This window comes from Salmo salar, chromosome ssa22 (assembly GCF_905237065.1).
Source record: "Salmo salar chromosome ssa22, Ssal_v3.1, whole genome shotgun sequence".
Lineage (NCBI taxonomy): Eukaryota > Metazoa > Chordata > Actinopteri > Salmoniformes > Salmonidae > Salmo > Salmo salar.
This window is the reverse complement of record NC_059463.1, coordinates 35,505,084-35,530,488: the sequence shown is the minus strand read 5'-3', so window position 1 is coordinate 35,530,488 and position 25,405 is coordinate 35,505,084. Positions and strand designations below refer to the sequence as shown.

Below are 25,405 nucleotides of genomic sequence, written 5' to 3'. Positions count from 1 at the left end.
ATCTTTATAGGATTCTGTCTTTGCATAACATATAGAGACCCCTCCCTGTATATGAAAATAGCTTTCCTTGAACTTTCTCCATTATTATCTTTCCATCTCAGTTCTTGCTTGTTAACGCCCAACAACGCTCATATCTGCTTCTGATTAGATTATAATAGTGGCCAGGGGCGGAAATCCCGGGGGGGACGGGGGGGACACGACCCCCCCATCCTGGGAAAAATCTGATTTGTCCCCCCCAATATATCACTGAAACATAACTATGTAATTTAAATAATATGAATAATACGCAATGAAAGCAATTGTGCTGATTATAGACACTTAATAGCGCGTTTTTAAGTTTCAAAAGATTGCGACCCCCCCCACCCTTTGCCTCACAATGGTTTGATCCACTGCCAGTTTTTAGTTGGCAAGGTAACAGAGGGGTCGTGTCTACTGTCTGAAAGGCACTCAATGAACGTAACTGACGTAAGGTTAATCCAGTCAATCGCGCACACACACTAGCTGAATATGCAGAGCTAGCGCGCAAATATTAACTATTAAGCTAGCTAGTACCTATTCCATTTATGTGGCGTCGTCAAAGATGGAATCTTTGCTATCGTCAATTTATTCCAAGATCAGCATGCAGATGATGTTAGTGCTTCAAAGTCCCTGTGATAAGGTTAGCGATAAACTGAAGTCCAAACTGAACAGAACTACACTCTCTTCTACCATTGTATTAAATATATTTAATGGTCTCGTTGCAAAAGCTTAATTGTCGCAAGGGAACTTTTATTTATTTATTTTATTTCATCTTTATTTAACCCGGGTAGCAAAGATTATAGCAAACACCACTGAAACTGAATTGGTGCTCGCTAGCTTTGCAAATTCAGCTATTGTTGGAAGCCAGCCAATATGAAACAAACTATTAAAATTACAAAAGGTTGCAAGCATATATTGTGTAAATGGTGAACTCATACAGCTGTCAACTCTTGTCATTTTAATCCGTTTCACATTTGCTAGCTACCTTTTAGATCGAAGCCCAAATAGAATGATAGAAGATGATAGAAGCCCATCTCCTACTGTAAATAACCTACACACTGTGTGTGTGTGTGTAGCCAGCCAGCCAGCCAGGTAGAAAAATGGCAGAAAAATAAAAGACGGACATCAGAGTATTTTTCAATACACCAAAACGCATAGTAAGAACCCTAGTAGCCTAATATCTCAAAGACTAGTTGATAAAATGTTCGAAAGAAAGAAATGAAATTCTAATGGAAATGTTTCACAATGATGTCATTAGGCAGAGCAGGCAGCAGATGGCACACAGACAGCAGAGTTGGGGACAGATATGCAGGGACAGACTGGCAGAGACAGGGAGTCTCAGGTAAGTTTGTTGAGTCTTTGTTTGGCAACATTATGAAAGGTTCTCCATTTTTTGACTTGTAAAATAGGAACATAATTGGAAAATGCCATGGATACCCCCACTCTCAACTTAAACTGGTGACTGAACTAAGATTTGTTAAAGGCAATGGTATTGCTGTTGTGATTAGTTGTGTAGTTTTGGGTACCGGTAGTTAGGAGTACGGCAAACACCTTATTTCTTTGGTTCCTCAATATACATTTACCATATTACAATGTAGGCTATGTGTTACAGCACTACTTTTGGTGTCCCCCTCAGGAATTGCTCTTGAGAAAATTTCATGTAATTGTCCCCTCCAAAGTTGATATCAGATTTTCGCCCCTGATAGTGGCGGGGACCTCTGTATGTCATACAAAAATAATGCATGCATTGCATGCTCATGTTTGGTCATTTTGCTACCATCCTCCTTCCTGTGCCCTTCTGACTTTGGTATGTCTGGCTGTCATAAATGTACTTATGGCCTTGGCTAATGTACTCGTTGCTCGTGTAATCTTAAGAGACTGATGATAATAAGGTTTCAGAAGAGGTAAATACAGAACTCAAGTCCAGTTGCCAGGTTACTGCACAACCCGCAGTGGCCTGTTATCTTATTTGGAAATAGCAATTGTACTGGGTGTCATCTTCTCTTCCTATGGCCAATGTACTTATGTCTTTGTTACTTCAGCATAGCTACTACACTTATTTATATTACTTAGCTCCCACAGTCTCTAAGAGCTTTGCACAGCTGGATTGTACAATAATTGCACATTATTATTAAAACAATTATTCAAGTCAAGTTGGTTGTTGATCATTGCTAGACAGCCATTTTTAAGTCTTGCCATAGATTTTCAAGCCGATTTAAGTCTAAACTGTAACGAGGCCACTCATGTCGTCTTGGTAAGCAACTCCAGTGTGTATTTGGCCTTGTGTTTTAGGTTATTGTCCTGCTTAAAGGTGAATTTGTCTCCCAGTGTTTGTTGGAAAACCAGGTTTTCCTAAAGGATTTTGCCTTTGCTTAGCTCTATTAGTTTATTTTTATCCTAAAAAACAAGCATACCCATAACATAATGCAGCCACCACCATGCTCGAAAATATGAAAAGTGGTCCTCAGTGATGTGTTGTGTTGGATTTGCCCCAAATATAATGTTTTGTATTCAGGACCAAAAGTTCATTTATTTGCCAAATTTTTTGCAGTTTCAAAAAAGTTGCTTTATTGCAAACAGGCATGTTTTAGAATATTTGTATTCAGCACAGGCTTCCTTCTCACTCTGTCATTTAGGTTAGTATTGTGGAGTAACTACAATGTTGTTGATCCATCCTCAGTTTTCTCCTATCACAACCATTAAACTCTGTAATGTTTTAGTGAAATCCCTGAGTGGTTTCCTTCCTCTCCGGCAAATGAGTTAGGAAGGACGCCTGTGTCTTTACAGTGATTGGGTGTATTGATACACCATCTAAAGTGTAATTAATAATGTCACCTTGCTGAAAGGGATATTCAATGTCTGCTTTTAAGTTTTTTACCCATCTACCTATAGGTGCGCTTCTTTGCGAGGCATTGGAACACCTCTCTGGTCTTTGTGGTTGAATATGTGTTTGAAATTCACTGCTCGACTGAGGGACCATACAGATAATTGTATGTGTGGGGTACAGAGGGAAAATTAAACACTTATTGCACACAGTGAGTCCATAAAACTTATTATGTGACTTGTTAAGCAAATTTTGACAACTGAACTTATTTAGGCTTGCCATAACAAAGTTATTATTTTATATATATTTTTGAATACTTATTGACTCAAGACATTTCAGCTTGTCATTTTTAATGAATTTGTAAACATTTCCAAAGACATAATTCCACTTTGACATTATTGGGCATTGTGTGTAGGCCATTGACACAAAATCTAAATTTACATTTAAATTTACATTTAATACATTTAAATTCAGGCTGTAACAAAAAAAAATTGAAAAAATCAAGGGGTGTGAACACTTTCTGAAGGAACTTTATAGTTGGTTTGAGGTTGTTAAGTCGTTGAAATTTGGAACTATTGACATTTAAAAAATATTGTCCCATGTATATTTTGTAATTTACTGATGGTCCCTAACTAGACACATAGGTATATCGAATGTCAAACCAAATTGACCATGGGTGTTACGATCGGGACCCGTGCAACTGCGCCCCGAATTGATGATTACTTGGGTGCTGCCAGCTGTTGGCAGCATTGAAATAAACCCAACCCAAGGAAAACTGTTAGGGTACCCTTCATTTCGTGACACCAATATTTACTAACATCTTACAAATTTCAGTTTTGGACAAGACTGACTTTATTACCAAAATTATTATATTTTACACTGTAGTCAATTTTGACACTAGAATAAATGTTTATGACTCATATCGATGCCACATAAGCAGTTTTCAAAACGAGAAGTGGCTTTTTAGGGGCTGTCGCTCTTTAAAGTTAATTTCCTGCAATTCTACACATTTTGCCATGGCTTATGACGTGTTCATATGCTATCTGGGGTTTCGCTGACCTCCAGGGGGCCCATAACCAACGAGTTCATATACTATCATTTAACATTTAAGTCATTTAGCAGACGCTCTTATCCAGAGCGACTTACAAATTGGATATACTATCTGGGTGGGCCTTGAAAACCAGGGGGCCCATAACCGACATGTTCATACGCTATCTAGGGGCGCCGACCTCCAGGGGGCTCCCAACTGGTAACAAAAAAAGAATTGATTCCTGTACTTCCTGTGGACTGTTGAACCTATCCCGACCTGTCTGGAACTTAACTCTGGAGTTTCACTCTCGTTCCTACAGGAATCCTGCGGGAGTGCTGTTCCTGTGTCAACCCAGGGCATGTGCCCTGCATGCCCATTTGGTCCTGCTCAGTAAGGGTTCAATCCTAACCTGGATTTTGAAAAACTCATGCACTGATGTCAAGGGGTGATTTGTGTAAAACCTTGAGTTGTGCACATAACTTGTTAGGATTTGGTTCAGTCCTTTCTGAAGACACTGGCTGGTCTTACTTCCAAAGGCACTTTATATTATTTTTCTGTTGGAACTTTGAACACCATTGAGTGTCTGATGATTCCAGATATGAGAATAGCATAACGGAATAACATTATCCTGGTGTTTAATTGATGGTTCAAAGGACATTGCTATATCACTAATTGTATTACCTAGTTGGGAGATTTGATATTATTTTGTACTGTACATGCAAAATAATTTGTAAATTGGCATATCATCACCTTTATCTGACAGGGGACACTCCATTTGAACAAAACAAGGTTGTGATATAAATTCAAGATGCTTGTTTTCTTTATGTTTTTGTTGAATGGCAAGAGTCTCTGGCCCTGGAAGAATATTGAATATTGTCTTTTATGTAGAAAATAAATGTCATAATGTTGGCTAATTGTTTAACTTAAGCAGTAAACTCAGAAGGGTCTCCATAAAGTGCTAGTCATGACCTTAATTCATCAATACTATACAATGTAAAAGATACATATTATAACGGGGATAACTATACACAGCAACAAGTCAAGCAGATTCATTTTCCTTTTGACGGAGCATGTACAACTGTAATGAAGGAGTATTTAACATTCATTTGTTGTTAGATTTTATAAGTTGTTATCAAAAGGTGGTAATGAACAATCAAATTTATTCTGTAGTATGGTTTGACCATTCCTCCAGCCTGATCTTGGAAGTGTTTGTTTGAACACTCCAAGCAGAAGCCATACATTTTTGTCATTGATGACTACAGCCAATCTGTTCAGCGTAGACAATTTCTTATTTTTAACACTGCAGTATAATGCAAGTCTTGTGTTCATGAGGTACTTTTTTTAAAAGGATAATACCATTGCAGAGCACAATGTCTACAATAAAATGTTTGACGGCTGTAAAGCATTATTTACTTTGGGAATAAAGAACAAAACTTTTCTTGATGAATGATCCAAAAAATAGATTTTCTACTTTTACTGATTGGAAGATTCATTTTTAGCCCTTAGCGTAAGCAGAGACTGTATAAACCGTAAATAGACTGCATTGACCCTAAAGAAATACTATATAAGGTAGCGATAAACACATAGGGAACTAAACAGATACAATTGTCCACTCAACCTAGGCAGTTTATTTGCATTGATCTTGTAAATGTTTTAATTGTTCTCATGACAAATATAACAGAAATCAACATAAAAGGCAGATAAAAAACATTTAGTGCAATGATACAGAATGAGGCTATTTCTGTGCAACAAAATCCATCTATTGCAAATAAGACTGATGGAGCTGTATTGTTTGATATCCAAAATAGGCACCGCTGAGTATCTGTGTCGCAATCAAGTCGACTACGCATGATTATACACATGTATGTCTGTTGAACAAATATGAGCAGGTCGAATGCATCACTTTTTTTTTTTTACTCTGTCAACAAGCTCAAGTGACATTGCTAAAAATGAAATGCGTAAAAACCTTGTCATTTCTTCAACCAAGCCATTTGGTGAGTATAATGAGTTCTGCTGAAATGTGACGACATGTGGAACTAACAAAATAGGATTTAATTATTGTGCAATAAAAGCATGGAATCCAGTCAGGGCTTATGGGATATCTGGCAGTGCCATTGGTGCTTTGTCCGAGATCACAAAGCTAACCTATTACTCATCTATTTTAGGCATGCTGTAGAAAATAACTTAAGCAAATTGTCATCCATGATAAATATGGGTGGTGTGTTTGTGCAAAAATTATATTTCCTATATGCTTTAGAAAATGATACAATTAAGTGCTAAACATACAAAGATGGGAGTTGTGTATTTGGTCTTGGTACAGTAATGAAAAGGACGTGTTTTTAGGGCAGGCAATTTGACTTGATCTGCCGGGGGGGGGGGGGGACCAGGCCAGGGGGGGCTTGCGAGAACTCTGTCCTTGTGCCAACATGGCCCATGTGAGGCTCAGAGGGTCATTTAACTCACCCCTGAACCAAATAGCACGCACACACAGCATCTGAAATGTCACCCTATACAGTGCACTACATTGGCACCCTATACAGTGCACTACATTGGCACCCTAGTCCCTTCTCGGACACAATCACACACGCTCTTCATGGCAGCAGTTTCGAGCCCAGTAACTACTCTTCAACTAGTCACTACTCTTCAACTAGTAACCCAAAGCCTTAATAGTTGCCGCTTGCCATCACATAAATAGCTTAATCCCTCTGTGCACAACATTTATCAGTATCCAGTTATTTTATTTACAAATATAAATTAAAGACAATGTTAACAGTCAAGTCTCTGTTCCATTCTCGTCCTTCATAATAGGAAACAGAACTCCATATTCTCTTTCCCTCTCGTGTAAGTCTTCTGCTGTAATAGCCGCCCTGTTTAAGTCTGTACGTTAGCCCCTACTTGTTCCCTCCAAGTCCCCCCTCGCTCTCAGGGGAAGAGATGCAAGTCCAGTTTGGGCACCCACTCCAGGGCTGTGTTGACCAGGGTGAGGGCGGCTGCCCCCAGGGCCACAGTGAGCCCCATGACGGCCAGTCGGACGAAGCGTCGGGCCACAGTGGGTTGTGCCGTCGCCACCATGGACCCTGCAGCCGCTCCTTCCAGCGCCTGCTTCTCCCTCAGCCGCCTTCGCAGCACTGAGTCAGGCCGCTGCTGCTCTGAGACCAGATCAAAGTCTTTAAAGGTGGAAGCTGCTGTCCTGAGAGACCAAGGAAAACATTAACACCAGCTATTGCTGGGACAACGCAGGGGAATTCACAGCTGTTTGGGGCAAACCTTGTTACTTCTACAACAAACTAGTTCTATAGTTCACCTATACTACTAGTGGTATAGGAGAACAAACATCAGAAGGAAGGACATGCGTTTTCCTAAATATACAGTACCTTAGCTTGGGGTATGTATAAGTTAAAATTCATGTGTTATTGTTTAAATATGCTGGGAATAAGTACATGATAGTAACAGTCGTACAGGCTAATGAGAAGGAGGGGACAGAATTCTCTTAGTGTCAGGTGATTAAAGCGACAGTTCACACCATCTCACCGAGCGTGTTGAGGGAATGTGACTCAACAGCAGGGAACAGTGGGAGGGGGTGAAAGAGAGCAAAAGACAGACAGGAGATATAGGAGGTAGAGGATCTGTGGGGGGGATCCATGGGAGACTACGTGGAAAAAAGAGATAAGCGAGAAAGGAGGTAGACAATCTTACTGTTGACTGTACTGTTGGGCAGCCTCCCTGGCCAGCTCGGAGGGGGGGAACTGGACAAAGAGGTCTCCTGCACGGCTGATGAGTGTCTCGTAGGGCAGGTCCTGGGGGATCTGGGACAGAAGGTGGTGCACCGACGCCATGTCACACTCACAGTCCAACACCTCATCCTCCCGGTACAGCACAATCTGGAATAGACACCGACCAAACAGTGCACACACAATACAACAACTCGTTAACAGCATGCAGTCTATGGCATATGCCAGGGTTTCCCAAACTCTGTATTGGGGCCCCCTCTGGGTGCACGTTTTGGTTTTTGCCCTACCACTACACAGCTGATTCAAATAACCAACTCATCAAGCTTTGATTATTTGAATCGGATGTTCAGTGCTAGGGCAAATAGTTTGGGAAACCCTGGTCTATGAATCTATTGAATTCAATACAATTTTATCAAACTCCTCAGGGGCATTTTAGAAGCTATTGTCCAAAGAGAAGAGCACAGCATAAGTGGTCAGCTAATCTCTGCTGCAAAAATACAAATGTTTTTCATGAGCAAACACTTGATTTGTGAGGCACATTTGAACTCTAAGAATGATCTAGCCCCTGACCAAAGGAAGAAGAGAGAGAGTTATGTTGGGCTCCACTTTAGAGGACACTCACCACAGCAGCAAAGTAGATTGGCATCAGAGGATGGCAGGCCAGGAAGAAGTCATACAACCGCACAACGTGGCGGAAATCTGATAGGACGTGGCCAAACCAGGTGATGAGCCAGCTAAGGGCAAAGATGGTGCCCACCTCTGCCCTGGAGACGCATTCAGTGGAACATAAGTAAAATGATTGGTATTGTATCTTCATTACTTGTGCTCATTAATTATTTGACTAATTAATTATTGTACTAACAGAACAAGAGAAGAGATGCTTACTGCTGCATGAAGTCATGCACCTCTGGGTTGATCCTCTCGATGATTGGCATCAGATAGTTAAGGATGTGTTTAGTGTTGTCCATGGTGGGGTCCATAAAGTCCCTGCAGTAAAGGAACAGCAGAGGACCACAACATGACAAATTGAACCAGGATTAGAGAATCAACATGACAGTTTGCCAATCATAAACATAGAAAGTAGCACTGTGTGTGTAATTCAAATGAAATGCTTCAAGATGACTCGTCTCCACTAGCAACTGTTTAGGATGACTCATCTGACCAATCGTGTGCAGTTTACAGTCATTTAAACCGGCACACACGACAAAAGCTAAAACAAACGGTTGTATTGCAACTGGCTACATTCTCTTTTCAAAATGGATTCCCCTTCTACTTAACCCCCATCTTAAAGCCAAGCTCCTGTGGGATTGGAACACCAAAACAGACAAAGACCCACCTGAGGTGGTGCGTAGAGAGTTTCTCTACCAGAGCGGTGGCCAGACGCTCGTCCAGCACAAGCAGGAAGGTGACCACAATGTCGTGGTAGCCCTGGTAGTAGTGCAACTGGGTGTTCCTTCCCAGCACCCGCAGGATGATGTCAATCAGCTCCTCCTGGAGGCCCTGACGCTGCTCGTCTGGCATGCCTACACAGGGAGAGGGGTCAAAGACACTTCTCTCTGTATATGTCAATGTCGCTCTTGCTGCGGGTGATTCTTTGATCCACCTCTACGCAGATGACACCATTCTGTATACATCTGGCCCTTCTTTGGACACTGTGTTAACTAAACTCCAGACGAGCTTCAACGCCATACAACACTCCTTCTGTGGCCTCCAACGGCTCTTAAAAATGCTAGTAAAACGAAATGCATGCTCTTCAACTGATCGCTGCCTGCACCCGTCCACCCGACTAGCATCACTACTCTGGACGGTTCTGACTTATAATATGTGGACAACTATAAATACTTAGGTGTCTGGCTAGACTGTAAACTCTCCTTCCAGAACTCATATTAAGCATCTCCAATCTAGAATCGGCTTCCTATTTCGCAACAAAGCCTCCTTTACTCATGCTGCCAAACATACCCTCGTAAAACTGACTATCCTACCAATCCTTGACTTCGGCGACATCATTTACAAAATAGCCTCCAACACTCTACTCAGCAAATTGAATGCAGTCTACTACAGTGCCATCCGTTTTGTCACCAAAGCCCCATAAACCACCCACCACTGCGACCTGTATGCTCTCGTTGGCTGGCCCTCGCTTCATATTCGTCGCCAAACCCACTGGCTCCAGGTCATCTATATGTCTTTGCTAGGTAAAGCTCCACCTTATCTCAGCTCACTGGTCACCATAGCAGCACCCACCCGCCGCACGCGCTCCAGCAAGTATATTTCACTGGTCATCCCCAAAGCCAACACCTATTTTGGCAGCCTTTCCTTCCAGTTCTCTGCAGCCAATGACTGGAACGAATTGCAAAAATCACTGAAGTTTGAGACTTATATCGCCCTCACTAACTTTAAGCATCAGCTGTCAGAGCAGCTTACCGATCGCTGCAGCTGTACACAGCCCATCTGTAAATAGCCCATCCAACCAACTACCTACCTCATCCCCATATTTGATTTTCTTCTCTTTTGCACACCAGTATTTCTACTTGCACATTCTCATCTGCACATATATCACTCAAGTGTAAACTGCTAAAATGTAATTACTTCGCCACCATTGGCCTATTTATTGCCTTACCTCCTTACTTCATTTGCACACACTATACAGATTTTTCTGTTGTGTTATTGACTGTACGTTTGTTTATCCCATGTGTAACTCTGTTGTTCTTGTCACACTGCTTTGCTTTATCTTGGCCGGGTCGCAGTTGTAAATGAGAACTTGTTCTCAACTGGCCTACCTGGTTAAATAAAGGTGAAATAAATAAAATGGGTCAAAAGGCCCAGCTGATTTCCTCAACTAGACAAAAGAATGTATAACTTGGCCTTTATGCACTGATGTCAACAGGAGACTGAGCTCCCACGGTAGGATTCTGTATTATACAACTATAGGTGCTTTTCTCCAGGGGTCCCTGTTCGGGTGCCAGTTCTATAGCGGTATTGTTAGAGGGGTAAAGATAATACCACTACCAGACACACACACATCAGCAGAAGAGACTGCCTAGAGTGTAGCCTGTTGGCCAGAAAGGATATCTGGCAAAGACACATCTAAAAACAAGTTACTGCACAGGGGTAACCCGACCAATAAAACCTCATACAAGAATAATGACAGGGCAATTCAATCGCAACTAAATAGAAACAACTGACAAGAAAGAACCCAGTCATAAACCTTAGAGAATTTGCAATATTCTGTATTACCTCCCAGTGGAGGAGTGAGGGGGGTATGAATGTGTGTGTGTGGATGTGTATGCGTGTGTGTGTGGATGTGTGTGTATGCGTGTGTGGATGTGTGTGGATGCGTGTGTGGATGTGTGTGTGGATGTATGTGGATGTGTGTGTGGATGTATGTGTGGATGTATGTGGATGTATGTGGATGTGTGTGTGTGTGGATGTGTGTGTGGATGTGTGTGTGGATGTGTGTGGATGTATGTGGATGTGTGTGTGGATGTATGTGGATGTGTGTGTGGATGTATGTGGATGTATGTGTGGATGTATGTGGATGTGTGTGTGGATGTATGTGGATGTGTTCAGAGACAAAACAGAAGGCCTTATAATGTCCAAAAAGCTTCTTGGTCAATAGTCCCACACAAAATCAACAGTTCAAACAATAAAACAAACTCATGCAACCTCCCTTTAACTAAAATTACAAAAAGTTCATTATTAGTTCACCAAAGGGATTGAAAATAAAAGGGAACGCATCACAAAGAGAGAAATTATTTCAGTGTAAAGAACTGAAGGAGATAGAAAGATGAGTTTAGCTGTTGCATCCAGGCTTGAACGTGCATTCGTCCATCTCACACAATCATTGGTTGGATATTTGGCAAAAGCTTGCAACAATGTTGCTAGTAATCCATGTGATCAGAGGCTTGAACGGTTCTAACTCATCAGGGGTAGCGCGATAAAGACGATCAAAAAGGTCAAAAAATATATATAATAATTATAAACTAAGCACGCTGAAACTACAATACTTCTGCAGAGTTGCACACACCGTCAAACTGACGCGCTAACCGATAGAAGAATCTGTGTAGGGCTTTCTTAATAATAATAATAATAATAATAATTAGTATCATTTGCCCATGTGCTTTATGCATATCCCATCTCCCCGAGACACCCTCAGAGGTGTCACGGACAGGTTCCGCCATTAGCAACAGCAACATTGCAGCAGTTAGGATTAAGTGCTATACTCAAGGGCACACCGGCAGATTTGCACCTTGTCGGCAAGGGATTCAAACTACCAACCTTTAGATTACTGGCCCAATGCTCCAACCGCTAGGATAGCTGCTGCTTTAATAAAGAAAGCAGTGACACAGAACACCCTCCAAAAGAAACAAATACAAAATGACAGGGTTGTGTAACCTGTAGATCTACATCACACAAGTCAAATTCAAGAGGGACAGCCAAAACAGAAAATGACAAAACACAACATACATAACATGATTTAGTGCTATTCTAAGAACACGATCTGAGATGTGCATTCATACCCCACAAGACATGCCACAGGAGGTCTCTTCACAATCCCCAAGTCCAGAACAGACTATGGGAGGCACACAGGACTACATAGAGCCATGACTACATGGAACTCTATTCCACATCAGGTAACTGATGCAAGCAGTAGAATCTGATAACAAAGAAAATATAAAAATACACCTTATGGAAACGCAGGGACTGAAGAGACACAGGTACAGACACACGCATACAGGCGATAGAAAATGCACTCTACACACACATTGTAATATTGTTGTATGGTGGTATCATACATTTTGTGTTGTAGATATGTAGTGGTGTAACAATGTTATATGATGTACTGTTTTATCTTTTGTTTTATGTGTAATGTGGGGCGGCAGGTAGCCTAGTGGTTAGAGCGTTGGGCCAGTAACCCGAAAAGTTGCTGGATCGAATCCCAGAGCTGACAAAGTAAAAAAATTACAAAATCTGTCGTTCTGCCCCTGAACAAGGCAGTTAACCCACTGTTCCCCGGTAGGCCGTTATTGTAAATAAGAATTTGTTCTTAATTAACTGACTTGCCTAGTTAAATAAAGGTTAAATAAAAAATGTGAGTGCCTTAATGTGTTTGGACCCCACGAAAAGTATCTGCTGCCTTGGCTAATGGGGAGCCCTAATAAATACAAATGTGTGTCACTCACCAGGAGGGAATCTTTTAAGGGAACGCTGGACATCCAACAGCACCTGGTTATAGTCCTTATTATTCTCCCTCTCTATTTCCTCTGGAGAAAAGACAATGAGAAACGGGTGAATATTTGCCCCTGCACTTAATTGTGGTCTAGTACTGTTTGTAGCCTCAGTGGCATCTATGGTCTGTCAGTAGCAGTGCCCACTGCCCAGGCAGCTTACCTGGTTTCTCAGGCAGGGTGTCGGTGGGCACGTTCAGCAGCCGGGGCCACACTTTACAGCGGATCTCGTCTGTGAGCAGCCCCCCCTCACTGATGGCCATCCTCCTTAGTGCCGCCACATCCACCGGCGTCACATTCAGGGCCTGAGAGATCTCTGCCACCTTCCTCTTCCTCCGGGAGTCCCCATCTGTCCACATGACAACGGTTCAGCTGAGGTCCCTCAACCCACAGCAGCTACAGTAACACAGTGGCCATTAGCCAGAACATCCTCCTGAGATAGCTATACTCGGAAGCGGAGAGGCTTTGGTCTCTCCAAGTACATCCCTCACAAAACTGAACTGCAGACTCCCAGCTCGCTGAAGTGAGAGTGCATTCTAGGGAGGCAGCACATTCTCTGAGTTGCCAGCCATCATGTAATGTAGTAGTGAGCCCAATTCATGACCTTATGCCTGGATTTGTAAGACAGTCCCCCTGCACTTTGCTTGATAGTGATGCCACACAATGGGAATAATTGTGTGTTTACAGTATGAAGAAATATGAGTTATTTAGATACCTAACATGGTCTTTCAAGGAAGCCAGTAAGTACTAGTAGTATTTATTGTTGTTCTTATGTTTGATGAAAGACTTAGGAGACCATGTCTCCAAATCAATGGGTAACCTTATCAGTCAATGATGTGTTTTTAGCTAACGTTAGCGAACGTTAATGCAATTAGCTAGCTACATTTTCCAGCTCCTGACATTTGCTAGTTAGCTAATCTAACACGAATTACGTGCAAACATGACAAATAGCTAACTAGTTAGCCACAGAGACACCTTCTCGACTAATTCAGGTAACTAGCTAGCTAGCTAACGTTAACTAAAAACATATATATAAAAACAAACGAGTGTCCATTACGCTATCTAGCAATACACACCTTGTTTTCCTATCCCATTCAAAGGTGAAGACGCACCAACACTTCTAGATCTTTTCATGGTTTCCACGCTAGTCCTATTGTCATCGTAGATCACTCGATCGATATAATTTTCTTCCTCCACCAAATTGATTATACATTACAAATGGTCACTCCTACTAGCTAGAGAGATAGCCAGTTGCCAAGCTGGTCCAGCGAAATAGGCCATATCCTTATTGCCTGCACAAGGTAGCTATCTGCTGCTGCTTTCTTCTTCTTTGGGATTGGGTTGTCGGATCGCAGCCAACATTTAAGGTGTTTACACCGCCACCTACTGTACTGGAGTGTGAGGAAGGTCACGGCCTTCCTACAGTACATGAAATTATCTTCATGTGTCCTGTTTCTCTAAGAAAGTGAACTAGAGCCCTAGACACCACTTCCCTCCACGTTTCTTCCCCCACTACACCACCCCAACCCTGCCCAGCCTCTCTAACCTTTTCACACAAATAAAGGTAAAATAAATAAAATCTCTCCTTATCTAAGTCATACAGTTCACAAAATATTAGGACCATGAGGACCGCCTCCGAGCGGTTGGGTAGGCTGTTTGGAGTGATTAGGATAAAAAATTAATCATAATAATAATGCCCCCCCCCCCCACTTCTAAAAACCAAAGTTGCGCCTCTGATTATTTTTATATGCACATTTTCATTGAACAGTTTCATTTCAATAATAAAGTATTAGTTTATAAAAAAGGTTGTAGTGTATACACCCTTGTGTTAAACTAGGGCTGACAGTGAGGACTTGTGAAGAGCAGAATCAACAGCCTCTGCATAATCAAAACAGTTTCTTTGAGAAGGTGTTAGCCATTGTTATGTAAATGATATCTGAAAAGTACCAGTGGCCTGGCTTTGGCCCCAAGTGAGAGCAGGTCCACAGGAGACATGGCCCAGTGAGACATGGGTGCCGGACCACGTAGATGGAAACAGAAAAGTCTGAGCCTTTTGGTTAAAACACTGGGGTAATTCGTGTATGGAAATGCGCTACAAGAGTAGAAGTGCTGATCTAGGGTCAGGTCCCACAAGTTAATATAATTTGATTCATTATGATCTAAAAGTAAAAACTGATCCTAGATCAGCACTCCTACTCTAAGAAGCTTTGTGAATATGGGTCCAGATAAAACAAGTTGACCCTAGCCCCCCAGCACATAAGCCATTGCAGAATAATTACTGGGGACATAGCTAGACCTATTGCTCTGTTACATTTTGTATACTTCTGGCCCTTCTTTGGACACTGTGTTAACTAACCACCAGACGAGCTTCAATGCCATACAACTCTCCTTCCGTGGCCTCCAACTGCTCTTAAATGCAAGTAAAACTAAATGCATGCTCTTCAACCGATCGCTGCCCGCATCTGCCCGCCCGTCCAGCATCACTACTCTGGACGGTTCTGACTTAGAATATGTGGACAACTACAAATACCAAGGAACAGTCACAAACTTTTACAGATGCACAATCGAGAGCATCCTGTCGGGCTGTATCACTGCCTGGTACGGCAACTGCACCGCCCTCAACCGCAAGGCTCTCCAGACGGTAGTGCGATCTGCATTACTGGGGGCAAACTACCTGCCCTCCAGGACACCTACAGCACCCGATGTCACAGGAAGGCCAAAAAGATCATCAAGGACAACAACCACCCGAGCCACTGCGTGTTCACCCCGCTATCATCCAGAAGGCGAGGTCAGTACAGGTGCATCAAAGCTGGGACTGAGAGACTAAAAACAGCTTCTATCTCAAGGCCATCAGACTGTTAAACAGCCATCACTAACACAGAGAGAACATACAGACTCAAATCTCTGGCCACTTTAATAAATGGATTTAATAAAGGTATCACTAGTCACTTTAAATGACGCCACTTTAATAATGTTTACATATCCTACATTACTCATATCATATGTATGTACTGTATTCTACACCATCTACTGCATCTTGCCTAGGCCGCACGGCCATTGCACATCCATATACACTGCTCAAAAAAATTAAGGGAACACTTAAACAACACAATGTAACTCCAAGTCAATCACACTTCTGTGAAATCAAACTGTCCACTTAGGAAGCAACACTGATTGACAATAAATTTCACATGCTGTTGTACAAATGGAATAGACAACAGGTGGTAATTATAGGCAATTAGCAAGACACCCCCAATAAAGGAGTGGTTCTGCAGGTGGTGATCACAGACCACTTCTCAGTTCCTATGCTTCCTGGCTGATGTTTTGGTCACTTATGAATGCTGGCGGTGCTTTCACTCTAGTGGTAGCATGAGACGGAGTCTACAACCCACACAAGTGGCCCAGGTAGTGCAGCTCATCCAGGATGGCACATCAATGCGAGCTGTGGCAAGAAGGTTTGCTGTGTCTGTCAGTGTAGTGTCCAGAGCATGGAGGCGCTACCAGGAGACAGGCCAGTACATCAGGAGACATGGAGGAGGCCGTAGGAGGGCAACAACCCAGCAGCAGGACCGCTACCTCCGCCTTTGTGCAAGGAGGAGCAGGAGGAGCACTGCCAGAGCCCTGCAAAATGACCTCCAGCAGGCCACAAATGTGCATGTGTCTGCTCAAACGGTCAGAAACAGACTCCATGAGGGTGGTATGAGGGCTCGACGTCCACAGGTGGGGATTGTGCTTACAGCCCAACACTGTGTAGGACGTTTGGCATTTGCCAGAGAACACCAAGATTGGCAAATTCGCCACTGGCACCCTGTGCTCTTCACAGATGAAAGCAGGTTCACACTGAGCACGTGACAGACGTGACAGAGTCTGGAGACGCCGTGGAGAACGTTCTGCTGCCTGCAACATCCTCCAGCATGACCGGTTTGGCGGTGGGTCAGTCATGGTGTGGGGTGGCATTTCTTTGGGGGGCCGCACAGCTCGCCAGAGGTAGCCTGACTGCCATTAGGTACCGAGATGAGATCCTCAGACCCCTTGTGAGACCATATGCTGGTGCGGTTGGCCCTGGGTTCCTCCTAATGCAAGACAATGCTAGTCCTCATGTGGCTGGAGTGTGTCAGCAGTTCCTGCAAGAGGAAGGCATTGATGCTATGGACTGGCCCGCCCGTTCACCAGACCTGAATCCAATTGAGCACATCTGGGACATCATGTCTCGCTCCATCCACCAACGCCACGTTGCACCACAGACTGTCCAGGAGTTGGCGGATGCTTTAGTCCAGGTCTGGGAGGAGATCCCTCAGGAGACCATCCGCCACCTCATCAGGAGCATGCCCAGGCGTTGTAGGGAGGTCATACAGACACGTGGAGGCCACACACACTACTGAGCCTCATTTTGACTTGTTTTAAGGACATTACATCAAAGTTGGATCAGCCTGTAGTGTGGTTTTCCACTTTAATTTTGAGTGTGACTCCAAATCCAGACCTCCATGGGTTGATAAATTGGATTTCCATTGATTATTTTTGTGTGAGTTTGTTGTCAGCACATTCAACTATGTAAAGAAAAAAGTATTTAATAAGATTATTTCATTCATTCAGATCTAGGATGTGTTATTTTAGTGTTCCCTTTATTTTTTTGAGCAGTGTATTTATATGTACATATTCTTATTCATCCCTTTAAATTTGTGTGTATAAGGTAGTCGTTGTGAATTTGTTAGATTACTTGTTAGGTATTACTGCACAGTCAGAACTAGAAGCACATCTGCTAACCATGTGTTTGATTTGGTTTGACTTAACTCGCCCTCATTCACTTCCATTTCATGGGAAGTGTTTTTTCTTCTGACCAATCAAGTGTTTTCATTCTGGAATGCACTTTCACGTTTCACAGGGTTTTGGTCTGGAAGCTTTCCAATGTGCTAAATATGGATCAAATTTGTTGAAAAATACTAGCTAAATATGGATCAAATTTGTTGAAAAATACTAGCTAAATGATATTCACAGAATTTGAATGATACAGAAAGGTGTTGGGTATAGTATAACTGCTACAAAGCTGATGATAGCTAGCTAGCATCTTTTCTATTAAAAGTACATGGCTGGTTAGCTAGCTGGCTAGCATTAGAGCCTTCTGGCTAGCCTGTATCTAGTGGTCCTTTACATTTTTTTAATTTTTTTATTTCACCTTTATTTAACCAGGTAGGCAAGTTGAGAACAAGTTCTCATTTACAACTACGACCTGGCCAAGATAAAGCAAAGTAGTGCGACAAAAACAACAACACAGAGTTAGACATAAACAAACGTACAGTCAATAACACAATAGAAAAGAAAAATAGAAAAATCTATGTACAGTGTGGGCAAATGTAGAAAATTTGGGAAAAGACAAAGTCCATATTATGGAAAGAACAGCTCAAATAAGCAAAGAGAAACGACAGTCCATTACTTTAAGACATGAAGGTCAGTCAGTGTACCTCTACACAGCCAATCTGTGAATAGCACACCCAACTACCTCTTCACCATATTGCTATTTATCCTCTTGCTCTTTTGCACCCCAGTATCTCTACTTGCACATCATCATCTGCACATCTATCACTCCAGTGTCAATGTTAAATTGTAATTATTTCGCCTCTTTGGCCTATTTATTGCCTTACCTCCCTACTCTTCTACATTTGCCCACACTGTACATAGATTTTTCTATTGTGTTATTGACTGTATGTTTGTTTATGTGTAACTCTGTGTTGTTGTTTTTGTCGCAATGCTTTGCTTTATCTTGGCCAGGTCGCAATTGTAAATGAGAACTTGTTCTCAACTGGCCTACCTGGTTAAATAAAGGTGTAATAAATAAAACAATTAAAAAAACAGTAGCTAGCCCTCTACACCACCTTACAAACAAGAACCAGCAGTTCGACTGGGACGATGACTACATGGCAGCATTCGCTGAACTACACCACGCACTTATCAAGGCTTCAGTCCTGGCATACCCAACCTCCAGCACCCATTCATTGTGGACACAGATGCCAGAAATGTGGGCATTGGTGCGTTCTTTCACAGGATGATGTAAATCATCCCGTAATTTTTGTCGGGGAATACTTACCCCTTATGTGGGGGCAATGTAGCTGTGCCAACCTATTAGAGGATCTGGAGGTGCGGCCTTGGGTTAGCTATGTTTGGACAGCTGTGGGTGTAAGTGTCATGCCAGTTCATGTATCATGTTGTACACTGCCATGGATACACTTCAGGAAGTAAATCTAAGCAAATTGATGTATTCAATCCACTAATACTAAACATGTGCATTTAACATAAAAACATCTCTATATTCAGTATTTCGATTGCCGACAAGGTTAATTTGAGCTATGGTCAGCGCCATTTTAAATTGCCACAGTAATGACTGATGCCAGTGCGTCACTGGCAGGAATCAGCAAATTGTCTGTGGTATTGAGTTTTCGTGCAGAGAGTGAATCGAAGTGAGTGAGGTTAGGGGCGGACAACGAAGATGTAGTAGTAATTCAAATATGAAGTCTATAGCGCCAGGCTGTATGAATTGGCTCCAAAAAAAATCCCTCTGTAAACTACCATCGGCTGCCCAAGGACACACTTTTGAAGAAGTGGCTCAATGTCCTGAAGAGGAAGGACGTGCCAGCTCGAGCTAGCAGGATCTGCAGACAGCATTTTGTGGAAGCAGACTTCCCAATGAAGGGCCCTTTCGATGCAGCAACCGGGAGTTTCAGAATGGAAAGGAGTCATAGGCCTAAGCCCTCTGCTTGCGCCTCCTTTTTAAATTGAGGGTTATGGAGTAGGGGTTACCGACCTACCAATTTTGTTGGGGGTGTGTTATAGGCCGCCCAAGCAGAATGCATTCTATGAAGGTCTTGAAATTGTGTTGTCAAACTGTAATGATTCCCTGTTGAAGGAAATAATTTTGTTAGGGGATTTCAATAATGATGTCTGCAAAAAGAATAGCCCAACCCACAATGTATTTATGCACTTTTGTAGATCACTTGCTCTGACCCAAATGATTAAACATCCCACCAGGATATGTGAAACAGTGCAAAGTACAATTGACTTAATATTGGTGTCTGATAAATCTAAAATATCGCAGAGTGGAGTAATAGTCTATGGAATCAGTGATCATTTTATTACATTTTGCACAAGGAGGATTTTTAAAGATATATTTAAGTGTCACAAAACCGTTAGAATCAGAGGACTCACAAAATACTGTGTAGAAAGGTTTAGGGAGGAAGTGGGTAAAATTGACTGGTCACCTGTGCTAGATAGTGTAGAGGTAGACAGTGCCTGGGAAGCCATTAAATGTAGATTCCTTGATGTGGTGACTGTGATGGCTCCCATTAGACTGGTCAGGGTAAAGCAGAGATCTAGCCCTTGGTTTAATCATGAGATTCTAGAATCTATCCAAGCAAGGAATGAGGCCTTTAAAATTTTTAAGAACTCTCAAGAGCAGCATGATTTTGTCCTATATAAACGTCACAGAAATGAAGCACAGAGGAGGGTGGATGAAGCTAAGAGGGGTTACTTTGCTGAGAAAATCATTGAAAACAAAAATGACCCTAAAAAGCTTTGGAAATCATTTAAGGAACTAGGCTGTAGTAGTACTATCAAAAACAAACTAAACAGTATTGGACTGAACATCAAAGGGGAGATGGTATATGAAATAGCAGAGGTTGCCAATGAATTCAACTCTTTTTTTTACTTCTGTTGCCTGTAAGCTGGTTAGCAAGCTGCCCACCAGTTCTGGTTTGTATGGAAGCAACCAAGTCAAGAAGTATTATGTAGAGTTAGGAGTTCAGCCAAACTCTTTTTATTTTACAATGGTAGCAACAGCCAAAATAGTCAGTATGCTGGCAGAGCTTAAATGCTCCAAAGCCACAGGCCTGGATAATATTCCTGCAAGGTTTCTAATAGATTCTGCTGAGCAAATTGGCCCTTGTATTACGCATATCGTTAATCTCTCTCTTGAACAAGGCAGAGAATTGTACATGCGCCAATGTATGAATATGTTAACAAACAGGGTCTAATGTATGATTTTCAGTCAGGTTTTAGAAAAACATACTCCACTGATTCATGTCTACTTTACTTGACTGACTTCATCAGGAAAGAGATTGATGAGGGAATCTATGTGGAATGGTACTGCTTGACCTACAGAGGGCCTTTGATACAGTTAACCACTGTCTCCTAATCTCCAAACTGGAGGCACTGGGGTTAAGCAGTATTCCTCTAGGCTGGGTAAAGTCCTATTTATCAGGAAGGGAGCAAGTAGTAGAGGTTAATGGTTCTCTGTCTCAGGCAAAACCAGTGACTTGTGGCGTTCCGCATGGGAGCGTGCTTGGGCCTCTGCTGTTTTTATTGTATACTGCTCAAAAAAATAAAGGGAACACTTAAACAACACATCCTAGATCTGAATGAAAGAAATAATCTTATTAAATACTTTTTTCTTTACATAGTTGAATGTGCTGACAACAAAATCACACCAAAATAATCAATGGAAATCCAATTTATCAACCCATGGAGGTCTGGATTTGGAGTCACACTCAAAATTAAAGTGGAAAACCACACTACAGGCTGATCCAACTTTGATGTAATGTCATTAAAACAAGTCAAAATGAGGCTCAGTAGTGTGTGTGGCCTCCACATGCCTGTATGACCTCCCTACAACGCCTGGGCATGCTCCTGATGAGGTGGCGGATGGTCTCCTGAGGGATCTCCTCCCAGACCTGGACTAAAGCATCCGCCAACTCCTGGACAGTCTGTGGTGCAACGTGGCGTTGGTGGATGGAGCGAGACATGATGTCCCAGATGTGCTCAATTGGATTCAGGTCTGGGGAACGGGCGGGCCAGTCCATAGCATCAATGCCTTCCTCTTGCAGGAACTGCTGACACACTCCAGCCACATGAGGTCTAGTATTGTCTTGCATTAGGAGGAACCCAGGGCCAACCGCACCAGCATATGGTCTCACAAGGGGTCTGAGGATCTCATCTCGGTACCTAATGGCAGTCAGGCAACCTCTGGCGAGCACATGGAGGGCTGTGCGGCCCCCCAAAGAAATGCCACCCCACACCATGACTGACCCACCACCAAACCGGTCATGCTGGAGGATGTTGCAGGCAGCAGAACGTTCTCCACGGTGTCTCCAGACTCTGTCACGTCTGTCACGTGCTCAGTGTGAACCTGCTTTCATCTGTGAAGAGCACAGGGCGCCAGTGGCGAATTTGCCAATCTTGGTGTTCTCTGGCAAATGCCAAACGTCCTGCACGGTGTTGGGCTGTAAGCACAACCCACACCTGTGGACGTCGGGCCCTCATACCACCCTCATGGAGTCTGTTTCTGACCATTTGAGCAGACACATGCACATTTGTGGCCTGCTGGAGGTCATTTTGCAGGGCTCTGGCAGTGCTCCTCCTGCTCCTCCTTGCACAAAGGCGGAGGTAGCGGTCCTGCTGCTGGGTTGTTGCTCTCCTACGGCCTCCTCCACGTCTCCTGATGTACTGGCCTGTCTCCTGGTAGCGCCTCCATGCTCTGGACACTACGCTGACAGACACAGCAAACCTTCTTGCCACAGCTCGCATTGATGTGCCATCCTGGATGAGCTGCACTACCTGAGCCACTTGTGTGGGTTGTAGACTCCGTCTCATGCTACCACTAGAGTGAAAGCACCGCCAACATTCAAGTGACCAAAACATCAGCCAGGAAGCATAGGAATTGAGAAGTGGTCTGTGCAGAACCACTCCTTTATTGGGGGTGTCTTGCTAATTGCCTATAATTTCCACCTGTTGTCTATTCCATTTGCACAACAGCATGTGAAATGTATTGTCAATCAGTGTTGCTTCCTAAGTAGACAGTTTGATTTCACAGAAGTGTGATTGACTTGGAGTTACATTGTGTTGTTTAAGTGTTCCCTTTATTTTTTTGAGCAGCGTATATTAACGATATGAAAGATGCTTGTTCTTGACGTATTTTTCTTTATGCGGACACTTCTGGTGTCTCACAAAAGTAAAACTATGTTGGAGAGCATCCTAGGTCATCTGAAATCAGAGTGGAGTTAGGGGGTGAGGTGCTGACTACTAAAACCTCTGTTAGCTACTTGGGACGTATCCTTGATGGAAGCTTGGGAGGTGTGAGCATGGCCAATAAGGTGCTAGGGAAGGTTAATGCCAGGACTAAGTTTTTTGGCTAGAAAGTCCAAGCTGCTTGATAAGGACTCCATGAAAGTGCTAGCTACTGCCCTCATTCAATGCCATTTTGACTATGCTAGTACTTCCTGGTTTGGGGGCTTATCTAAACTTATGAAGGGGAAGCTCCAGATAGCCCAGAATAAGCTGATCAGGGTAGTATTGAAGGTGAGTCCATGTACTCACATAGGCAGGAGCTGCTTTCAGGAACTAAACTGGCTGCCTGTTGAGGCTAGGGTGTCCCAGATTAGACTAGGTTTGGTTTACAGGAGTATTTATGGTCCTGCGCCATGATATCTAAGTGATTACTTTCCTCGTGTTAGGGATGCACACAATCACAGCACCAGATCAGGTGTTGCTGATGTGTGCTTATACAGGTTCAGGAGTAATGCTAGGAAAGGTACTTTCTTGTATACTGGAGCCTCAGAATGGAATGAGTTGCCTCTGCCTATAAAAACAACATCCTCTCTGGACAGCTTTAAAAATAAAGTAAAAATATGTTTGATGTCTTCTGTGCCCATATGAATAAGCCCTATGATGTAACTGGAATGATGAGATAGATGTTCTTCTTCTATGTTTTGTTTTATTATTTCACTGCCATACTGTGTTTGATCTTGTCTAGCCATCTTGTCTCAAGAGGACCACAATGGAAATAAGTCCCAGACTTTATTGTGTGTTATCCTCAATGATTTTACTCGTGTGCATGTATGGTTTTTAAGTTTTACGTGTGCTTGTTTTTTTTATGGTTTAATTAATAAACTAAACGAAAAAAAAAATATCAACATCGCTTACTTTGGAGTCAAGCAAAAGCGACTGAACAGAGGAGGCGACGCGAGTCATTGTAATGGAGCTGAGGTAACGGTAACCGGTCAGTACTGTTGTTGACTGGGCAAGCGTTAGACACTGGAACACTTTGTTGCAACTCTAGTTGAAAGTAACTATCAATTTGCGTCTTAAGTGTTTTGTGTAACATCACCCAGCAAATAATGTTAGCAAGCTACTCAACCGCAACTAAAATTGCAACACAGTTTATCCGTGTACCCCTGTTATTTGGTAACGTTAGTTACTGTATCTAGCTTCCAGCTCAGATAAACAAGTACTGTCATACATTTTGTTGACAGATTCGGTTTTGTAATGTTTTGTTAGCTCCACCTCATTTAGCTAGACTGAAGTAGACATAGCTAATGTTTGCTGAAAATTAAATGTCCCTGTATTTGCTGTGTGTGTGTGGGTGTGTTTGTGTGTGTTGACAAAGCATACAAGACAGGTAGGTTGCCAACTGATATATTTGGGTTCAGTTGTCTTAACAAAACGTTTGTTTGTTTTCAGGATGACATCTTCATCCCTGAAATTGTTTTAATCCTGGAGGAGACTGTGCAGGAGGCAGAGGGGGTACATGCAAATCCATGTTATTTCTAAGACTATTGTTTATTTCAAGTATATGCAGTGATTCTTGAATATAACTATAGCCTAATAGATGCCTTAATTGTTTTCTACCAACAGGAAAGAACAGTTAGTACGGCATGCTAAACTGACCCCTGGGTGCCAGAGTGTTCCTGTGCTGCGGTGGAAAAGAGGTCCACCGAGGCCATCACTATAGAGCTCGGGCCCAGCTAGATTACGCTCACGACCATCAGTATACAACCGAGTCCTGCCCCTATACGCCACAGATGGAGCTGACGGAGAGTGAGATCAGTGAAGACCATAACTCGCTGTATGAACCTGAGAGCTCAGAATCACAATCATCACAGTGCGAGCCAAGATGTACTATAGATCACTTTGGGGGAGTAGGATCGTGTTCCGAAAATGGAGAAGGAACAGGCCATTCAACAGCGAATTCAAAGATACACTCATCCATAAAGGGAATCGGAGTGGAATTTTTACTCGTTTCAATGGATGTGTTACCTTGTCCCGGTTCTGCTGTTTCGACTCTCTCTCAACCTATGAATGCTCAGCTATGAAAAGCCAACTGACATTTGCTCCTGAGGTGTTGAACTGTTGCACCCTCTAGTCTATAACCACTGTGGTTATTATTTTAATGTAAAAAAGGCTTTTGTAAAATACATTTGATTTTACATTTGATTTTACACTACTGTTATTTTTCACTGTCTTTTTACTGTTGTTTTTATTTCTTTACTTACCTATTGTTCACCTAATACCTTTTTTGCACTGTTGGTTAGAGCCTGTAAGTAAGCATTTCACTCTAAGGTCTACTCTACACCTGTTGTATTCTGCGCACGTGACAAATAAACTTTGATTTGATTGTTCGCTGTGCTGGATGCTGTGTACTAACTGTCTGAGTGATGGGTCATTTATATAGTATCTGTAACATATTTTGGTGTGTATTAAATCTGCATCTTAACTTCTTAAAGTGGCAATCAGCATTAGAAACAATAACAGTGTT

The 25,405-nt window shown here is 42.5% G+C and overlaps 1 protein-coding gene across 2 annotated transcripts; it reads right to left on the bottom strand.

The window, feature by feature from the left end:
* Positions 1–5,480: 5,480 nt before the first annotated feature.
* LOC106583329 (TBC1 domain family member 20) lies at positions 5,481–14,160 on the bottom strand. 2 transcript variants are annotated; one of them, XM_014167393.2, is made up of 8 exons: positions 13,905–14,160; positions 12,992–13,224; positions 12,784–12,864; positions 8,940–9,126; positions 8,489–8,590; positions 8,226–8,367; positions 7,569–7,753; positions 5,481–7,062 (listed from the first exon to the last, which is right to left on the bottom strand). In XM_014167393.2, the coding sequence occupies exons 2-8, from the start codon at positions 13,185–13,187 to the stop codon at positions 6,795–6,797; spliced, it is 1,161 nt and encodes a 386-aa protein (XP_014022868.1). In that variant the 5' UTR covers positions 13,188–13,224; positions 13,905–14,160; the 3' UTR covers positions 5,481–6,794. The 2 variants fall into 2 exon arrangements, with proteins under 2 accessions (XP_014022868.1, XP_014022867.1); XM_014167392.2 differs by having other exon boundaries at positions 12,992–13,177; positions 13,905–14,152.
* Positions 14,161–25,405: the final 11,245 nt, after the last annotated feature.